Source organism: Liolophura sinensis, chromosome 1 (genome assembly GCF_032854445.1).
Source record: "Liolophura sinensis isolate JHLJ2023 chromosome 1, CUHK_Ljap_v2, whole genome shotgun sequence".
Lineage (NCBI taxonomy): Eukaryota > Metazoa > Mollusca > Polyplacophora > Chitonida > Chitonidae > Liolophura > Liolophura sinensis.
Genome location: NC_088295.1, coordinates 8100312 through 8121661, shown reverse-complemented (window position 1 = coordinate 8121661; position 21350 = coordinate 8100312). Strand labels below are relative to the sequence as shown.

The 21350-nt window shown below is 40.8% G+C and overlaps 2 protein-coding genes across 2 annotated transcripts in view; one reads left to right on the top strand and one right to left on the bottom strand.

The window, feature by feature from the left end:
- Positions 1-6393: 6393 nt before the first annotated feature.
- Positions 6394-9791, bottom strand: LOC135474540 (small ribosomal subunit protein uS5-like). Its single transcript, XM_064754185.1, is given in 7 exon segments — positions 6394-6614; positions 7234-7393; positions 7884-8057; positions 9014-9121; positions 9543-9605; positions 9607-9749; positions 9752-9791. Coding segments are annotated over 7 exon segments (837 nt in total). The 5' UTR covers positions 9777-9791; the 3' UTR covers positions 6394-6450.
- Positions 9792-12838: 3047 nt separating this feature from the next.
- The window catches only part of LOC135469555 (uncharacterized), a 65286-nt gene continuing 56774 nt past the window's right edge, over positions 12839-21350 (top strand). Inside the window, 12 exon segments of the mRNA XM_064748059.1 lie at positions 12839-12957; positions 13657-13911; positions 14446-14535; positions 14919-14967; positions 14970-15028; positions 15549-15673; positions 16259-16364; positions 16846-16963; positions 17524-17621; positions 17977-18057; positions 19999-20083; positions 20549-20650. Coding sequence (XP_064604129.1) covers positions 13684-13911; positions 14446-14535; positions 14919-14967; positions 14970-15028; positions 15549-15673; positions 16259-16364; positions 16846-16963; positions 17524-17621; positions 17977-18057; positions 19999-20083; positions 20549-20650 — 1141 coding nt within the window. The 5' untranslated portion in view covers positions 12839-12957; positions 13657-13683.

Genomic DNA, 21350 nt, shown 5'->3' with positions numbered 1-21350 from the left:
TCTTTCAACATGCACGCATGGGTTTTGATTCTTGCAATGGTCCTACTACGAGCAGCTTGTTTTACGTGGTCTTACCTGGCTCGAGGTCCTTGTATTTCTCGACGACTTCATTGTCCTTGGAAAGAGCTTTACTCAGGTATTGCAAAGTTTCAGAGAAGTGTTTTTGCGTTTCCGCTCATACAATCAAACTCAAACCATCTAAGTGCGCTTTGTTTCGAACAGAAGTCGAATTCCTAAGAAAGTTGCGAATAATGACGGCGTGTCAGTGGCGCCTAGCAGAACTCAGTCTGTCACAGACTGGCCAGTACGTGTAGGTAGAGATGAGTTATTGTCATTCCTGGGATATGTGAACTATGACAGGGGTCATATTCAAGGCTTCGCTGGAATGACAGCTTGTCTGTATGAGACCGTTCACCAAAAGGGACCTTTCGTATGGACAAACACACACCAGGAAGCTTTTCGCTCGGTTAAAGAAGCGGTGACTAGCGCCCCCTGTTTGGCATATCCTTCTCCTAAAGGAATGTTTATTTTGGACACTTGCACCTCAGACACAGCGATCGGTGCGGAGCTTTCAAAGTTCAAGGTTATTTGCTTTGCCAGTTACGTTTTATTGAAACCTCAGCGCCGATAGGGCCAATGGTTTTTTCGCGATCGCGGAGACGGACGGAATTCGCGGAATAACGAATGCGAAACGGAATGTGCACTTTGTCACTTTGTCCTGGCATAAAATTAAAGTGTACATACCAGTAAAAAATTAATTTTCCGAGTGAGCGCATGATGGAGTGTACTGTCGTTGTTGGAAAGGTGACATGACAGGTTCCGGTTCGTGTGTTAGGTATATAATGTAAGGCGCGTTGTGATTGGCTATCTACAGTTTCAGCAACCAATAAGCGTTGTGCTTACATACGGCTGCTGTTTGTGTAGATATGTTTACTATAATGGCGGCCAAAATGAAATTTCGTCGCCTGTCACCAGTCTGCAAAGTGACAGCTACAGAACGTTGCAAACAGTTTGACGAAGATTTTTACTGCGACGCAGATATACTGTTTTGTAAACATTGTCAACACAGCATAGGTTGTACGCGGGCAGATATCCTGAAAGGCAACATTAGATCGAAAAACCACGTTACAAATCGAGCTCGAGTCACAACGAAAGGGGAGCAAGCCAATGTACGTGTAAGACAGTTAACTCTTCCAACCGTCTCGAAAACTAAGGACCTACGGGATGATTTTATCCTTGACTTTGTTAAAGTGTGTACAATTGCAGACATTGCATTGGGAAAAAGTGATAAAATGAAGCCATTTGTTGTCAAACACTGCAAACAAGGCAGAGGCCTGCCGCAAACATCAACGCTCAGAGAACTTCATGTTCCTCGTCCTTTTGACAGACATTTTGATTCTCAAATCAATTATGAAGAATGTGCCTGTATGCATTATTGCAGAAGAGACAACAGACTGTCGTGATCATAGTATTCTGAACGTGATTGTTGGAGTTCAAGGTTCATATTACCTGATTCATGTCATAACGCTTGAAAACTGCAACCACTCACCACTCAGTCGAGGTGTCATTCAAGTTGTAACAAGTGTGTTTATTAACTTCACGGATGTCATTGCATTTGTGTCTGACTTTGCTGCCTACTACCAAAAAGCCTTTAGGGAAGTGTTGTCTCCAGTATTTCCAAACGCCAGGCATGTACTGTGTTTGGCCCACATATTGAACCTAGCCGGAGATATGTGTGTGAACTGGCCAGACTTTTCTCATACTGCCACACTGATCATTATGGTTAAGTCGGCTTTCTTTAAAAAGTCTGTCGTTATCTTGCATACTTGAAACAGTTTGTGAGTTCCCAAGTAAAACTGCCCCCTGTACCGATGTCAAAAAGATTGAACTCCTGGTTTGAGATAGCCATTTACCGTTCCTACCATATACACATGTATGAAGGTTTCTTCAAGACCGAAGCAAATCAGGGGATGGTAGTGGAACGAATCATTGAAGTTACATCTCACAAAACCATCTACCCAGAGATCTTGCTTCACATTCACATCGACAGTGAGAAGTGTCGCCATATCGTTTCTGCCCTTACAACCTTAGAGGGAACCATAGGTCCTCTGGCATGTAAAGCCTACAATTTAGTCGAAGACGCTCGAGCGTACCTAGAAGCTAGAGTTAGTGCAACCTGCACATGGTCCAACCTCACTTAATAGCTGAGAACATCAGACGACTTCATGCCTGGCTACGACACCATCGTTGTGTGGGACAGGGAGAAAATGGCAAGTGCAAGCGAGACAAAGTAGATGGTCAGCTGCTCTTTCTAAGGAAAGCTTTGCCACTAGCTGTCAAACACCATAAAATTACTACTTCTAGGTAAAGCAGAGAACAATCTACCCCAGCACGCTGTTGATGATTGGCTGAAACATCTCCACACAGTTTTACCGGAAATGCATAGCCTTGCTCGTGACCATCTCAAGCAAAGCCAATTTCAACAAAAGCGAGATTACGACATGAAAGTGGCTGAAAAGGCTTATCAGATTGGTGACATTGTATTGAAAAGAGGCTCAACCACTGTCGTTGGTCAGTGCTGTCCGATGTGGATTGGTCCCCATGTGGTTACTGAATGTAGGCCGCCTTTGTACACATTAGGCAATCAGAAGGGAAGATCTATTATTGAATCTCGGAGTAATGAGGCATCTTCTATTTCTCCTGTTGAGAGTGAGGGCTATTCACTGCCGCTCATTCCTTCTTCAAATACACCGTATCATGCCGATACTGGTACTGCCTCTAGTTCAGACTCACTTGTGGACGACGCCCCTCTACCTGGTCATTCAGGGACGGTTACCGAGGATGTCACCGATTCTGATTGAGGCACCTCTGCCGAGGCTTCGGACGTGAACATGAAACATAACGGTACCACACGACGTGGCAGAAAAGTCAAACCACCCAAACGCATCTCTGACTAGTTATAGCGTACACTTGTACATAGTATTGTTTTCTTTATTCTTTCATCTGTCCTTTATTTTTTAGACGGGTGACTTGGGCCTAGACGAGTCTCACTTTGTCCCAGAATACGATCCCAGTGATTCGGAATGTTCGGGAACATCTGAGCCAAGTTATGGAAATAAACCATCATGAGATGACTGATTGTACTGATTGAGATCTGGAGTGATGCAGAGGGGGGTAAGGCCGCATCTATTTTAGTACCACAGCAAGTGGGCAGCAAGAGAAAAGTAAAATCGTCCCCGTAGTGAGAACCCTCCTCCCTTGGTTTGTTTCTGCTTCCATGGCATGCTGGGTATGCAGACAAGGAGAAGCTTTGCCCTCCCTCACATTAGCGAAGCATATGGACAAGCCTGGGCATGCATTTGGAGCAGGATTCGCATTCAAAATTGCGTCACTGGTGCCTCATGATTACAAATATGTTGGAGTTTCAAATATGTGTCGTCAGTTCCACGTGGAAACACCCCACGAACTCGTGTCCTTTGTCATCAACGGAACTCCATTCCCTCCAAGTGACCCATCCAGTTCACCAGTAGCGAAAGTCTTCTGTAGATCTACAGTAGGCATCAGACGGGGAATAGCGTCAAACCAGAGCTATTCGGTATCAGCCCCTCTCACCATATTATCTCGCTCATACGTTGAGGGATTCTGTCTAATCTGTTGGTGCCCTTGGATGCTCCAAGCAGGGATTCATTCCTACAACTTTTCGCAGAGGAAATTTGCATTAACGTCTCAGAAGCATTGTGCGAGGACTTACAATTTACTGATACACCTTTCCATCTTGACAGACTCCTTTCCGCTACAGGACTCCAGACCTTGCGAAATGTCCTGAGCATCTTTTCTCGCGATCCTACTTGGCAGCTCGAACATGCCTTGGTCAACTACGTCTACCGGTCCTCTTGGAACATGTCTACTGAACAGCTTTCAGATCCCAGAGTTAGTGCAACCTTTGGTGTTCACCTACACAATGTCCTACCCCACTTAATAGCTTCCATCAGATGACAGATGCGTTGCTACGACACCTTCGTTGTGTGGGACTGGGAGAAATTGGCAAGTGTAAGCGAGACAAAGTAGATGGTCAGCTGCTCTTTCTACGGAAAGCTTTGCCACTAGCTGTCAAACACCATAAAATTATTGCGCTACATTTCAGGGATAATGGCAGTGAAGACGCTGCCATTCCTCACCTACTGCATGAATGGAAATGACAGAAATGCCAATCCACCGACACTGTTTTTTTTTTTTTTTTTTTGGCTCGCTGCAGGAAATGCGTGAAGCTCGATTTGGGTTCACCACCACCAAATTTCGTTCGAAAGAGACGATGGGGGCAGCGGCAAAGGCAGATCCCAACTCGATTCTTCTAGAAACCGATTCCCCACATCTGTCACCCCCATCTTAAGGTGCCATTACCACCCCTTGTTCCATAGGATGTTACCCACAAACTCTCTTTGATTCTACCTTCCCAGCTTACATACGTGTGTCATGACCTCAGCGTAGGTTAGTGTCACCCAGGGCTATCTAAGGGTCCGAGAGCAACCTGGTGAGTATATAAATTCACCACAGTATAAATAAGGAATAATGGCTATCTGGTGATCAGGAAATTGACAAATGTGAGTCGGTACATCTCAACGCAGGAAACAGTAGAAGATAACGCGAAATCATATCTATTTCTTTCGTAGACATGTGGAAAATGGTGATCTCGTTACTATGACAACCGCAGAAAGACAAATATGAGTTGTGACGCATCACCTCAGTATCTGTGAAGCCAACAAAAACTCAAACTGTACATGGAAAATAATTGGAGATAGGCCTATGGTCCGGAGACGGATAGTGGCAGGCGTATAACAATTAAGTGACGTTTTTTTAATTTTAAAATGTGACTATCGGTACAAATATGCACTTCGTCCAGTGTATTTTCGAGGGCGTACAGCGTAGAGTACAAGGGCAGCGACGAAAGTGTAATAGCTGGCAAATGGTCTCGCGTAACCGAGGGTTTTATTCCAACTATGTAAATGCATAAATAGTACACGCCCTCTTGCACCATGGCTTAAGCAGAATTAGGTAAGACTCTGCGTTGTAGGCTATTTCCTGCCATCAATAACTCAGTCGGGACAGTATATCGTGGCCAGGAAAGAGACTGAACCAACACCTCGTACGTCCGACAATTCAAAAACGTGACAACCCAACACCCAGCGCAGGGGGAGCACAGTGACACTGGTATAGTGCCCGGGAACCATGCGACATCGGCGTCCAGATTGCCATGCATGCAAACAAACATACAGTTCATTCGACTGGTGCTTTAGGTCGTATTCAAGAATGTTTGCAATGGGAGGAAACCGGGGCAGAGCCCGGGGGTATCTCAAGACCATCCCCAGGTTGTTGGCAGACCTTCCCATGTACCGCCGGAGAGGAAGCCAGCATGAGCTGGACTTAGAACTCTTTTGGTAGTTTGATATGGCCACCGGCAACATGTGAGCCCGTGTATGATCGAAGTCCTGGCATGCAGCACCGTTATACATGTTTAAAACAGAGGTCCATCATGGAAGAAACAGGTTCTGGTATACTATTTACAGGCTTCCCCCACGCAACGACAAATGCTTCTATTAAATTATATTCATTAATTCGCATTCTAATTCATGATGTCAACCCTTTCCGATACAAGTATTTACTTGCATTAACGCAACTAGGACAAAGTTGAAGAACACACAAAGCATGGAACTGCTTTCAAACTGGATAGCTCTCCGTACCTCACGAGCACATTCTCTTCGATTTATGGGTTAAGAAACCTCGACTGATGGAAGCACAGACGCATAACAGACCCAATCTTCATTTGACCAAGTTGGCAATGTCCAAAATAATCCTGTACGAAACCTATAGCAGGGGTCTCATTTACACTGAGGTCAAGATGAAGAGAGCTTGCAGACGAAGCCATTGTACAATGACCCATGTGTGCACAGATATGGGAGCAACCTTTAAGAGGAAATTTTATATTGCCTTAAACTGGGAAACGGTTATAACTACATGTTCAACAAGAATTTTGCAAGTATTACATTGGCAAATCCAAGTTCCACACTGATTTGAGCCGTGAGAATAATAGCTGTGTCGAATTACGCATCAGAGTAAACAGACCAAAACACCTCGTTAACGCATGGTGCAGCATGTACCGTATTTAAATTCAGTTTGACGAACCGTCAAGATAGAATAGCGGAAAACTGAACTATGAACAGGCCACGAACTACCATAATTTTGTGAAAGAAACACAGATCGGTAACTTGTAATGGTGAAGCAATGCACCCAGTTCCAATTCAATCTTCTGACAAAATGTCTACTCTCCCCGCCTCCCATAAACCAATAGGGCCATAGGTTCATGTTAGTTTGATGAAAATATGCACAAACAACGCATCAAGTTGATCTGTGTGAGATTTATTTGCTGAGGCTATTCACACATAGCAATGCGGCTCAGTACTGCTTCTGTTCCTGTCGGTTCACTGGTACACGGGTGTGATTTTTGGCCAGGTAATCGGTGAACTCCTGGTATGGGGATTTGGAGAAGATGGTCTCCTTCCACAGGTCAGGGGTCAGGTACGAATACGACTTGGAGACGGCCGCATATGTGGCCTTGGCTGCAAAAACACAAGCCATGGTTAAGTAAGCTCACTAGTACATAAAACCATATCATTTTATCAAGCAGTAATGTACTTCTTGCAGACGGCCATTTTAACCTCAGAATTAAGCATAGTTAATCACATTTATTTTATTTAGTTGTTGGTTAATGCCAGACAGGAATATTTCATTTATGCGACAGACATCAGTTTCTAGGTGGAGGCACCCAGTGTAGAATTGAGTTGGGAGTGAACAACACACATACAAAATAGTGCAGGTAGCGAGATCTTGCTGGCCCTAGACTGTCAGTTTCAACGAAGCATACACAGCTATGTCAAATGCACTTCATATCAGTACAACATACACTGCCATAGTTAAAAGCTTACTTATCTAGGTGTGCTTGGTGAAATTGGGGCAGAAGTTACAAAGCCATCAAAGAGACTTTCAAAACTTCAAACCTTAAAACTTCGATTTTTGTTTTAGAAACAGTTTGACAAGATGGTCTGAAGTTTTAATTTATGAGGCCCTAAAATAAGATACAAAATAGCACTTCCAATTATGACAAGTTCATAATAGCTTTCCGAAATCAGTCTTCAATCCCAAGTACATGTATCACATCAGAAAGGAAAGTACTCTTACCAAAGTTGCCCAGGGTAGCCGTCTGTCCACGAGCGGATGTGTAGCAATCCTCTATACCAGCCATCGTCAACAGCTTCTTGGGAACGGGAGCACTGACAATTCCAGTACCTCTGGGGGCCGGAATCAGACGGACAAGAACACTGCCACACTTACCAGTGACCTAATAAACAGGAGGGGAGTCAAGCGTTCAGACAGGATAAATCTGACCGATGTTGAAGACACAAAGGAAAATCAGGGGACCAGGGCACTCAAAGCTCAAATGTTATATAGTAAACCTCAGCGCACTGTGTGTAGCCATACATTTTTTTGTAACTTGACTCAAAGATACAACAATAATCCAACTCTAGCTACTGAAACATTAATTGTAAAGTTTTAATCATTCTTGATTCACCATTTAAAAAATTACTTTGTACTGCTTTTACTCCGATGTATAATCTAAGCTGCAAATATGAATAAGTATACTGAAAGCAGCAACTATAACTATATTGAAATGGACTTAAGGCTCTTCTATTATCTTCATCATAAAACTGTAACAATCTGTAATACTCTGGTCTTACTTTGAACTTGTAACAATAAACCCTTCATGGTAGATTTAACCTCTGCACAAAGATCAGCTCATTTCTGCCTTATTTGAACAGAACTGTCTTTACCTTGGTGGGCACCGTGTGGGGCTTGCCGATCTTGTTTCCCCAGTAGCCTCGTCTGACTGGAATGACAGACAGCTTGGCCAGTATGATCGCACCCCGGATAGCTGTTGCTACTTCCTTGGAGCACTTTACACCCAGACCAACATGTCCATTGTAGTCTCCAATAGCTACAAATGCCTGTGGATTAATGAAAGGAAAGGCTATATTAATATAAACACCCACTGTGACAAGTGTTTGCTATTGTGGTCATCAGTAACTGAGTGACAGAAAGCTACAATCGTCACAGACTTCTTACTGCTTTACTGAACATTTCAGTTACCTCCCTTGTCTAGCCACTTCCAAATCACACAGAAAAAAATTCAACATGGCAAATCATGAGTGACCGTTAAACTTGCAGATGGTCAAATGATCTGCTGTAACATATCACTGTGAATATGAACTTATGTAGTGGTCTAGGAACTTATGCAGTGGTGTATTTCAGAAATGCAGATTAATTAATATTTTACATCGATGACAAGTGAAAAATGGCATCATCAAAAATATGTTTGTTGGGGGTGGCCTCACAGGCCTTAAACAAAAAAAAGCCCTATTCTATTTATTCCGTACTCAGGAATATTTCACTTATACGACATCTGGTCGTTATGGTGGGAGGAAATCCGGGTATAGCCCGGGGAAAACCCACAACCATCACAGGAAGCCATCGGCCCTGGGTCTACAAAATTTTTGTTGTTGACGGAATATTTCTCAGCCAACCAACCCTATTTTACTGAACAGAGTTGGGTTACATCCAACAAAGAATTTTTAAAACCTAAATGCAAGAGGATATAGTACATACCCTATTTCTTCTAACTTCTGGGACAGATGTAGTGTTGAAAGTAGAATATTACATTTCTTGACCAGCCTTTTGGAAAAAGTAGATACAAGTATGTTGTTCATTAGATGTCTAATCATCTGAGAAATAAGAAGTTCAATATTCCTGATACAATTACATATGTACTGGCTAAAATGAGCAGATCAGTTGTCCCAAAAATTAAAAGAAAAAGTGTAGGGAAACTTTCTACTGCTATATACACCTACATGTCAATATGGAGATCGCCCTTGACACAACCGCTTAGTGAAATAACAGCACAAACCTTAAACCTTGTTCTCTGACCGGCTCTGGTCTGCTTCTGAACAGGCATGATCTTCAGAACCTCATCCTTCAGAGTAGCTCCCAAAAAGAAATCAATGATTTCACTCTCCTGTAAGATACAACAATCCATGCAGGTATACAACCCATGCAGGTACATGCTTCTCACAGCCTAGTCAAAAACATTTCTACACGTTACATCTGATCTGGACCTAACATGTAACTCAAATTTTCTTCATGGCAAAACATTAATCTCTCCCACTGTGTATACATTGTACTCCCTAGAATTTCAATTATACGATGATGGTCAACCTGATGGGTGAAAACTTCAACTTCCTTCATAGATAGCTGACAAAACTCTTTAGTTGATCTCCAGCCAAACCTACAGAAACTGAATTTATTATATCAGAAAACCAACAAAATGCCCAACATAAAAATCAGACCAAAACAAAAGTGTCAAAACCGACTTTACTATACACACCTGTTACTTTAGTATCCAATAAGCTGTAGACTTACGTTAAACACAAACCCACCTTGATTGGTAATGAATACAGGTAGATCTCTTCCAAAGACTTAATCTTGTTATCCTTCACCAGTCCTGCCAAGTTTTGTTACAGGTATCCATTCCTTTTCTTCTTTTGAGCCTCGTCCACGCCCCCTTCCTCTGCCACGGCCCCGCCCACGGCCGCGTCCCCTACCCCGGTCACCGGAGCCAAATCCCCCACGGAAACCTCCTCTACCACCGGCTTGGTGCTTGCGTCCGCCATTGCTGAAACCAATTAAAACTTCAACTGAATTCCATGTACACTGTATCCATGTATGCAAACAAACCGGAATTATGACACTATATCATACTCGGGAAGACATAACTACTGGCAAGAACAAGCTAAATCATGAGTTCACATAGATATTAGCAAGAGATGTGACTTTACGTTAGGTGCAATGGCGCCGTCGAGTCGACAGACAGAAGTGTACTCAATTTATCAACTACCATACGTCTTATCACTGTTAGTTTGCGAGAGCTTCCACCTGTATTGCCACTATCTGCGTGAACTTGCAAGACCCCTCAAACTCCGATTGGGCACATTAAAAATGTATTCTGTGATCTGTCCAGGCAAATTTCTCATGACCATGGGAGGTTGAATGTCCCAAACTGTGTTTTTTTTAGTGCGACAAGATGCATGGACCTGGATATATCAACAAGTGGACGCCTTGTGTCTTATTGTTCTACAAGCTGATCTCCACCTAAACAGGATTCAGATAGATAAAAACTCACTAAACAAAAACAAACCAGAGTCAGAGATCACACACTGTTACTGCTGGCATGGACTACATTTGACCTCCAACACTGGGTAATTTTCGTTAGCTCGGTAATTAAACAAATCTAATGTGGCAGGCATTGTCAGCTAATGACCTGAATGCAGTTATTCTAAAACATTAAAGATGAAGACACTACAACTTTACAAGATCTTACATGAACTCTGATCTACTCACACTCTTCTCCAATCTACCATTTTAATAATATGAAGGCAGAAATGGAAACAGACAAGCTTTTCAAATTCTCATTGACCCCATTTGTTAATACCACTATCATTCCATCTTGTAATTAGTCAAACACATCATTGGAACTGTCAAAGCATTCTGCCGAATTTTGTCCAATAAAATTGTTTCAGATCTGTCTACGCAAAAGTGGAATTGAGTGTTGTACCAGAAAAGCTGCCATGTTATAACCATTGCTATTTCTGCGTTTAGGCGGAAATGTGCAAGACATCCCAAGCTTTCAAATTCTGAGCAAATCGACTTGTTAATTTTGCTTCCACTTTGCTGTCACTTGTCAAAATTATCACGGGAGCTCCTTCAAAAACACAAAAAGAAGTTAACTAATGAATCTGAAAGTGTGAGATCTTCACACACTTCCGACTGCACAAAATGGAATCAAAAGTGCAGTAAAAAAATTGGAAAAAAAGTGGCATAATATAACTTGCATTGTACCAAAAAGATATATTAGTTGGTGACGGACAACATCAATGAAAGGTGAGATTTATCTATCTTATTTTTAAGTGACAGATGGCATGAGGGGTAGGTGGAAATGTTAAATGCCAGCTATCAACTCCATGTAATGTAGTACGTGGTGAAGATGTGATTGGATTTCATGTAGGTAAAGGGATTTGTAAAGTTGAGGTTGCCGTAAAAACGGCATAGTGTCATCATTTCATTAAAGAGTTCGTAATTCACAATTGTCAGAAACAAAGGTAGCAGCCTTTGGAGAGATGACAACTGCATAAATTCACAAATAAATACACTTTTGGACACTACACGGGCTGTGGCCATCTCGTTCTGAGAGTCGTACATACAAGTTACGCCATCAACGTGAGCTCAGAAACAAACTAAGGTGGTTCAAGGGAGACAATACCTATGGCAATCATTATAGTAACACTAGGCAAGTCTAGTCGTCTATTTGACTGGTTCACTTGTCGTCAGGATGGCGCTTCAGTCTCGTTTGTTCTCGCAAGTGATCAAAATAGATAGAGATGGTTTACAGCATAGTGTGTGTAGTGTCTGAAAATGTATTTACTTTGTGAATTTGTGATGTTGTCATCGATCAGTTTGGTTCGGCGAGACGCAATGGGTTAGTTGATTGTGGGTACCACTCCACTGACATCAATTCACTTAAGGGAAGACTTAATGCGCGTGTGAAGATGCCGTAAATGGGGCGATCTGACACATTAGAAGCAGTTATTCCCCGTAACTCTCCCAACCCTTCGTGCTGCTCGATACAGTTAGGCCAACATTCCGCAATACGTTACATAGTGACGTGACGTGATGTCAACTCGCAGAGGACGCAGCTTTTTCAGAATGAGCTTCTGAGAACAGTCTCATTGACTAATAATTGCATCAACCTTGTACTTACAACAGCAATTTTTATTTTATAACCCGGATTGCCTTCAACTTTATGCATGTCTCATTGTATTCGTTGTTGTTGTATACGCATGATAATAATTATCACAATAAAATTCTCATTTCCGAATACAGTTCACCACAAATAATGACATGCCATGTGAGTGATAGAGTAAAATGTCAAACTGAAGGGTTTATTCTGCCAAAATGGGAATCCTTGCTTAAGGATGAAGGTGATTTCTTTCAACTTCAGACTGGCAACATATAACACGTCCTGCTACACTTACGTGATAACGTTTAAGAGGCCCATCACATGCCCTTTTCGCGAGAATTCACGTTATTTCGATTAGCCTGCGGCACAGATCCTTCAATGTCCCCATGGCTGGTCCGGTTATACCGGCACACAAAAAAATGGTGTAGAACATAATTTTTGGAAGGCGAATATTAGTTACTTTAAAGATTTTCTGGCGCATCAGTCTTTTAAGAGTGTATACTATTAAACAGAAACTGGATGTGGCAATTTTATTTCATCTCTTTTGTATAATAGTTAAATTAATTTTCGTCTCTTTAGGCAGTCAAGGTTTTTACAGCGAAAATGTATTACTGCAACAACATCAACAAGCACAGCGTAGGAAGAAAAATCACACTGAGCATTTAAGCGTCATGCAGAGTTACAGTTATTTCTGTATTCGACGCTGACCAAATTTCTGTGTTAGTGAACTGCTTTCTTCTCTCTGGCCGATGTGGTTAGTAATAATAACTATGCATAATTTTTTCCCGCACCTGCATGTCATTGCAGTCTGCTTTCTGGGGCTGTCTGGTGTAGCGAATGTGCTGAACTAACCAGGCAGATGAGTGATGATGACTGAGTGAGGCAGGCAAGAAAACTCAGCTCTGTTATGCTGACAGCCGCTGAACATACAGAGTTGATCAAGTTACAGTTTAGCAGCTTCTAAGATAGGCTGTGGAGCAGCTAGACTTTTACTTCACCTGGGTGCATGCAGGCAGCCTGTACTGCTAACAAATTATAGCTGCAAACTGTGTGCAATTGTAAGTGACAACGCGTGCCTATTGCTGGAATATTTGAATTATGATGTCTTGTGTGAGACACATTGTTATTGATTTCAGTGGGATAGACATTAAAAACATAAAGTGCTATAGACCTCGTTCAGTTAGTAGAACTGATAGCCGAAATACTCATGGAAAAGAGAAACTGTGTCTTATTATGTCACATATGTCAACGTACAAAGCTGCTCATATAGGTTTAAATGTGCAGGTCTAATCAAAAATTTTAAAATACAAATGAACTAATTTCAGCCTTTTGAATGATTACTAATTCAGCGGACAGAGACTGCACTAAAGCTTCATACTCTTCCTGCATCAGTGCTGGAGCTTCCTTCTTTTGAATTTGAAGATGATATTGAATGTCATCTCCTGTTGTCATCTTGATTACAATACACTTATAAGTAAGCATATCCAAATAGCAGCTGCTACTTTCTGGATTAAATCATTTCCCTGTAAACCCCAACAGCTGATCAAAGATTGGTTTAAGTATGGCTTGGACGGAGAGTTCTCAGTGACAGTGGATTACCTGATATTAGGCATTTAGACAGTTGTGGACACAACTGAAGTGAGCTTTGTTTTGACCTCTTTGTGTAGAATGTCAAAGTTTAATGAAGACACGCGAAAAGTGAAATCCAAGCAGTGTCACTGTATGTTTTTGAAGCCTTGTTCTTGTGTCCATTTCAGCTTTGAGAGTACAGTGAGTGATCAAATATGATGGAAGCAGAGGAAGGCGTGGTTGAGTTGCCACTTGGGGAGGACCCTGGAGGTACACCCGAAGTCTCACCAGACATTTCACCCAATGCCTCTCCTGCTCACATCCCTACTGTGACACACAACAATGTGGTCCTCGAGGTGGCTGATGTGGGCGAAAAGACCACTGGTAAAGAGGCCAGTGAGACGACACCAGAGGCCGAGACCACCACAGCCATCATTTATGAGGTAAAATTTAAAACTAATTATATCCTTCATGTTATTAATATCTTTTATGATTTCTGTATAGACAGGTTGATATATGGTTGCCTTGAATGGACTGTACCTAAGTTAGTGAGTTAAGCAAACAATAATGTTGCAGTTCATCTCCAGCCGATTGCAGATATTGCCGGGTATTTGGCTAGTGATAGTCATTCTTCTTAGCTTCTAGACACTTCAATTTTTCAGACAAATTTCAAATATCCCCCACCCTCTGATGTCTGAACATATGAAAACATTGTTAAAAAGAGTGACTATTAGTATTTACACAAACTAAACAGATTATAGCTACTATATCCAACATATGAGCTGTAGATACATGTATGCCATGTTTGCTCTACGTCTTGCCTGGTGGCCGGACCATCCCAGTACCTTGTCATCGCATTCGGTCATATCAAATGTTGCTGAGGTAATTTTCTTCATATTCTACAAATTCCTCATGCATGATTGTCTTATTTTAGTGTTTGTACACAGAATTATGACTTCACTGGTGTTTTGTTTCAGGTGGAACCTGTTAAGGAAGCCTTACTGTTTGTATTTGATCCTGCCAGTGTGGATCCCGAGATGGGGAAGGTCATGGAGGGCATTAAACAGGTGGGCTATTGCTTGGGGGATGAACCAAATGTTAAACCATTTTCTTTCATACTCAGTTGTAGATATTTGACATATGTTCAATTCTAACACATCTGCAAAATCAACTGCATCAACTACATTATCACAGCATGTAATAAGGGAATTTTTTCAAGCTATGTCAGTGTAAGTTTTATGATTAGAAGAGCCAAGTTGTATAACAACCTTTGGCGAGTTACTGATGAATCTTCCCATGTGTGGTATCCAGAGTTGCATGCTATGTTGGTAGAAGATGTGGTCTTCTGTTGGCACGCCAGTTAGCTCAGTTCATAAAGAGAGATCTGTTCTTCAGTACTGGGATGGCATTTAAAATAAATCAAATAAATCTATGCTTCATTTTTGTTCAGTTGGCTGAGAAAATGCTGTATCACTGGAAGACATTCCCCATTATCTTGCCCGATCAGTAACAGAAGGTGTGTCCACAGAGGCTGGGGAGGGAGATTCATCTTCTAAAACGGTAGGACGTCTGTCAGCATCTTGTGTGCATGTGTGTCCATATTCATTTAATATGTCACCTGCATGTGGCTGAAATATTGTGTTAGGCCATAACCTTCATCATTTATTTAATCTATTCTGCGTGTGTTATGAGTCCAGTTTTTAATGTAATTGAATGTATACCACAGAATTATGTTAAACTTCACAAGAAACTACTTAATTATCTGAATTGTACATGTATGCTTTTATTGGAGACCTCATGTGCTAGTTACACGTATAAAAAGATACAAAAAGAAATTAAAGATAGGGATGTTCCTCCAAAATGTTTCACAAGGCATCAGTACTTGCCAATTTCACAAGGAATCAGACTTGCCAGTAGGTACCGCGACAATTTTCAATACCTAGTGGTAGTTACCAGAAATCTTTCCACATTCAGAAGAAATGCTGTTAGAATGAAGCATTCGTCTGATGAAAAAACTCCACAATTGCAATGTATGAATGCACATCTTGTCATTTATAAGATGTCTGTTCATTTTTGATAGCAGGTAAGCTTCAAAGACCTATTTGTGGCCCCTACATTTGATGAGCTGGAGGAAGTGAGTAAAGACGAGTCAGGGAACCAGAAGAGGCTGGTTGACAAACAGCTGCTCACCATCTGGGACACTGGGTAACTATGCCTTTTTCTGTTTCATCTTCATCTGGGACAGGGTAAATACGCCCCTTTTTGATTGGTCACCATCTAGAATACAGGGTAGCTGTGCTTATTTCTGATTGGTCACCTTTTGGGACACAGGGTACCTATATGTTTCCTTCTTTCTATTTATAACCTCTCGTCCCAGGGTGACTTAATGTGGATATGGGGAGTACAAGCCACTGTGTGGTTGGTGATTGATAACCTTTGACCTTACACAAGATATGAGGAGTATACATCTCTTTGTGATAGGTCACAGTACAGCTGAGAGTTGGAAAGGGATAAAGCAATGCTCTAATGTTTTGTTATGACAAACCAGTGGTTGATGGGCAAGAAATCTGTGTAGGATTTGTGCCATATGATTGCCAAGTGAACTGTAATTCGTATACATTCACATCATATTGGGGGATAAATATCATATGAGGAATGAACTGCTCATTTTGAGATCTGTATTAAAATGTGGAAGTTACTATATGTACATGTACGTGTAAAGTCATGGCTTGGGCATCACTAACATCACATGTTTGATGTTGCCAAGGAGTTTTCTTTTATGTTTCTTAGGGAGTTTGAAGTGGACAGTATTCATTTTAAGGGACAGGTGCATCGTTGGCGACTGACACAGCTCCTGCAGAAGGGTTCTCGGAGGGCACGAGACACTCTGCTCAGTGTAAGTACTACCAGGGGAAAAGCTGTGGTTTCATTGAAAGAGGGCTGTTCACAAAGTCTTAAAAGCTTGTATTTTATTATGCAATATCAACACCGAGCACAGAGCATATTATCATTATTGATTTAACAGATTGGTGCTTTCATTGATTTTATGTTCTCACATTCTGTAAGCAGTGGCAATTACAGCTTTTGTCACCATCGTGTGTCTTAAGGCTTGTACAATCACAGCATAAAATGATAAGTTAATTGTACATTTGTTCACTGGTGATTTCAAATCCTGGGTAGTGAGGGCAGTAAGCCAAACATCTTGTAGTCTAGGAACCTCTGGTGACATTTGAATAAACGTTTTGTTTACAAAACAACTGATCACTTTTACACATATTTTTTGCACACATAGTCAAGTATAGTCAATTTACGTAAAATTGTGAATGAAATCACTTACCTGTACGTCTCATTGTTGCCTGTCTCTGTTTACCCCTCAGGATGCTGCTTTAGCTCTTCGTCTGATCATCATCACAGCCAGAAATCGCCTCTACTCCCATTTCTTTAGCCTGTCCAATGGCCTCACAGGCTGGTACCAGGGCCTCTGGAAACTGCTAGGTGGGTATTAACAGTCATCTGATCAAACAGACATTTTGTCTGTTTTCAAAGTGTTAAATTGGACATTGAAATTGAGCAGGTGTACTCATCAGTGTTTATCTTGAAATAAATGAGAATTTGCTGTAAACTAATTACTGCTTTGTATATAGCTGCTTGCCATTCATTTGTAATTTCTATTGTCTTCAGTGCTGTATGTACTTATCTCTCACCGATGTGGTCCCTTTGAGCTCAAGTCCAGCTCATGCTGGCTTCCTCTCCGGCCGTACATGGAAAGGTTTACCAGCAACCTGCAGATGGTTATGGGTTTCCCCTGGGCTCTGCCCGGTTTCCTCCCACCATAATCTTGGCTGCCGTCATCTAAGTGAAATATTCTTGAGTATGGGGTAAAACACCAATGAAATAAGTACATAAATAAATATATATACTGATTGAAATGAATGATGAGAGCTTGATCTTAATGTGAATGTGTCATATTCTGCTCAGCTCTGTGTTATTGTGTGAGTGTTGAATGGTTCAGATATGTATCAGTGATCATCAGTGTTTGGTCGTGACATTTTCAGACATACTGGTGGGGATGCCATCCACTTCCTCTGGGAATATACTTAGTGATGTCAGAGAAGAACACATGAGATATTTGGTGGCAGAGCTGGACATTACCGTAAGTTGTATTTTTCAGTTTGATTGAGAACAGACATAGACATGTATAAGGCTATGTGAAAACGGGTAGCAGGAGTTTCTGCTGAATAAGTTAAGGCTGTGATGTAAACAGGATTTCAGTTATAAGTCAGTTTGGCCTCCTTTTTGCTGAACTGCTATTTTTGAAAGCCTGAACGGATAGCATGCTAACTGTTACATTTACCGCAATTCAGCTATAAATATCCAGGGTAACAACTGTGATATTCCATATTAAATTCAAACTGCTGTTAATGTTAAGCCAAGTGAGAAGTGATTTTGCTGTACATTGAAGAAAGTAGCAGTTAAAATGTTGTTGTTTGAAAATCTTTTCTTTGTAGCCCAACTGTAGGAGAGAGTTCAACACATTTTGTACTTATGTTAAGGAGAAGTGTGTCATGTTAAGAGAAGAAAAACACAAGGTATGTTTTTATCTTTGTTACGTCTTCTCTCACCTATTTTGTAGAAGATAAAATGTTTTTATGCTGTTCGTCAGCAACCATTAACCTTATCTGCACAGTATGTCCACAACTTATGAAATGATCTTCACTAAAATTATCTTGAATCTTAATGACATGAACCTTTGATTAGCCTTTAGTGGATATATTCAGTATGCAGTATTCATTCAGTATTTCCATATAATAGTAGTGAGTGATCTCCAAATTTCATTTTGCTGGATCGAAGCCAATCAAATTTTGTCTGAAGCTTAATAACAACTGTCATAAGAATTTATCACCTGTAAAGGGTTTGTCTGTCTGCTTGTTTGTTTGTTTGTGTTAAATATGTTTTCATTGCAGCAGGCAATAACTTTGTCCATGCAGTATCTGCAGAAATGCCAAACTGAATTAAATCTGTGTGATTTGAGGCTTCATTAAGAGCGTGCCTCAGTCATTGATAAAATGTCACGTTTGTTCATCTCTCCATCTGTACATTAACATTGTAACAAACTATTACCCTATATCTAAAAGCCAAGACAAAGTCTGCCACTACACAGGGTATCCCAGAAGTCGTGCATCATCCTGATTTTCATTTTTTTTCTGTGTTTCAGATTTAATACTGATTTGAAATTTTTTTTTCTCTCTTTTAGAGTTAATTATGGTTAATAAACAAACAGTACAAGAAAGAGTTGAATTGGTTTTTATGTTTGGAATTAATGGGGCAACACACCGCTCTGTAGCTCAAGCATTCAACTTCAACCTGGATGGTGTGCGACTTCTGGGACACCCTGTATATACATACAAAAAATGATATCACAGAAAAATATGTAAAAAATTCTGCAAAGTGTTGAATGGCAAGAAGATGAAGTTCAGCCTTGAGGATATGGCACTGACGAACAATTCGGCCCAAGTAGCCATGTTTTAGAAGTTCTTATGACCTTGGCCAATCACTAGTGCTGAAAGAGTCACGTGATAATTGACGGTCACATCAAAAAACCTGTTTGCTCTCAATTGTCAGTGTGGTTTCTTATATTGGATATACAGATATCGATGCAATAAATTGGATTTTGTGGTTAGTTTAAGTGTTAATCTGATGCATTTTGAACCACACATTTATAAGCAGGGAACTGAGAACGGCTGCCCGTGTCACAATGCATACATGTTGGGCAGGATACTGCAGTAACTTATCGGGATGAGCTGGCAAGAAAACTGCCTCGGGAGAGTCATTGCTTGAAGACAAATACTTTGACTTTGCATTATTTTTCCTTAGCAGTGCCAGATATATTATGAAAATATCTTCCCAAAATCAGCATGAAAGTGTCTGTTGTCAATCAGAAGGTCCGGCTATGTTCAGTAAATTCCCTGATATCGGTACAGCCAGCCAGACCAAATGCTTACCGATGCAGGACGATGGAAGGCAGATCCGCTAAAACACAACGTTTGTGTCCATGAACATCACCCTGACCAAGGGACAAACTAAAATAAACATCTGTCCTTAAACAGGGAACAAAAGTGATACTCTTTGGATGGATATTAGACGTCTTTGTTGGTATTCTCTCATTGTCACATTGTTTATACTGCTGGTACGAGAGAGCTCCTAGGTTTTGTGACATCATTATAGATAGCTATAACATGGAAAATTGGGTCACCAAGTAAGTGGTTAGGTACTGATGATTGTTCGCTGTTTGTTTTGTTAATAAGCTGTGTAGAATTTTGAAAGTATTTTTAGAACATTTGTGGAATACTACTTTATTAATTAATTCAGCTTTAGCAGCTGACTTTATGTTGACTTTAACAACAGTCTTAGGAACAGGTAAACTTTTAGAGTTAGTCTGTCATTTGCATGGGTAATGAAAGCATTGGTTTTCAGTTTCACTGATCTTGGAATGCAGCATTTACAGTCTGCTATTTTACTGCTTTTTCCAGACAACAGATTTACGCCCACCTCCAATTCCATACTCCTACCAGACCCCCAAAGGACAAGATATAGATCTGAGACTATTTAATAAAGGTAAGTCAAAACTCATGTGGTCTGCTGATACATTTCCATTATGTCTTATTAAAAGATAACTAGCCATTGAACACTTATATCAGTTATTTGAATCAAGCCGCTGCTACTTATTCTGTGGTTTTATTTCAGGAATTGATAAAAATACCTTGGCATACTACAAGAGATTGTCAGCTACATGGCAAGCTGCTATGACTTCCTTTATACATATATGTAAAGATAACCATCATTGTATACAATGTGTATATTGAACAGTCTTGAAAATGCCATAAACCATGAATCATTTTAGTGAATAAACAGTGTCATTTAGTATCTAAAAATCGGATACAAACATGATAAACGGAATACTCCTGTAGAGTGTATTGGAGTGATTGGGTCTAAAATTCAAGAGCTGTCAAGGTTGCTGAAATGTGCAGTGTTTGGTGGTTGTTTACATGATTTCCTTATGGTGGGAATTGTGTTTGACAGATCTGATGAACAAGTGCTTACCCATTCTACAAACTGTGTTGGAGGATCAGTCTAAAGGCTGGTATGTGGAGTACAGGCAGAGACTAGTCAGGGAACTGAAAGGTGAGTTAGACTTCTGTCATGAGAACTCGCTTATTCACATTTTAAAGGCTGGTATGTGGAGTACAGATCGGCTAGTCAAGATACTGAAAGGTGAGTTATACTTCTGTCATGAGAACTCACTTATTCACATTTTAAAGGCTGGTATGTGGAAAACAGACCGGCTAGTTAAAAAACTGAAAGGTGAGTTAGACTTCTGTAATGAGAACTCACTTATTCACAGTTTAAAGGCTGGTATGTGGAAAACAGACCGGATAGTCAAGAAACTGAAAGGTGAGTTATACTTCTGTAATGAGAACTCACTTATTCACAGTTTAAAGGCTGGTATGTGGAAAACAGACTGGATAGTCAAGAAACTGAAAGGTGAGTTATACTTCTGTCATGAGAACTCGCTTATTCACATTTTAAAGGCTGGTATGTGGAGTACAGATCGGCTAGTCAAGATACTGAAAGGTGAGTTATACTTCTGTCATGAGAACTCACTTATTCACATTTTAAAGGCTGGTATGTGGAAAACAGACCGGCTAGTTAAAAAACTGAAAGGTGAGTTAGACTTCTGTAATGAGAACTCACTTATTCACAGTTTAAAGGCTGGTATGTGGAAAACAGACCGGATAGTCAAGAAACTGAAAGGTGAGTTATACTTCTGTAATGAGAACTCACTTATTCACAGTTTAAAGGCTGGTATGTGGAAAACAGACTG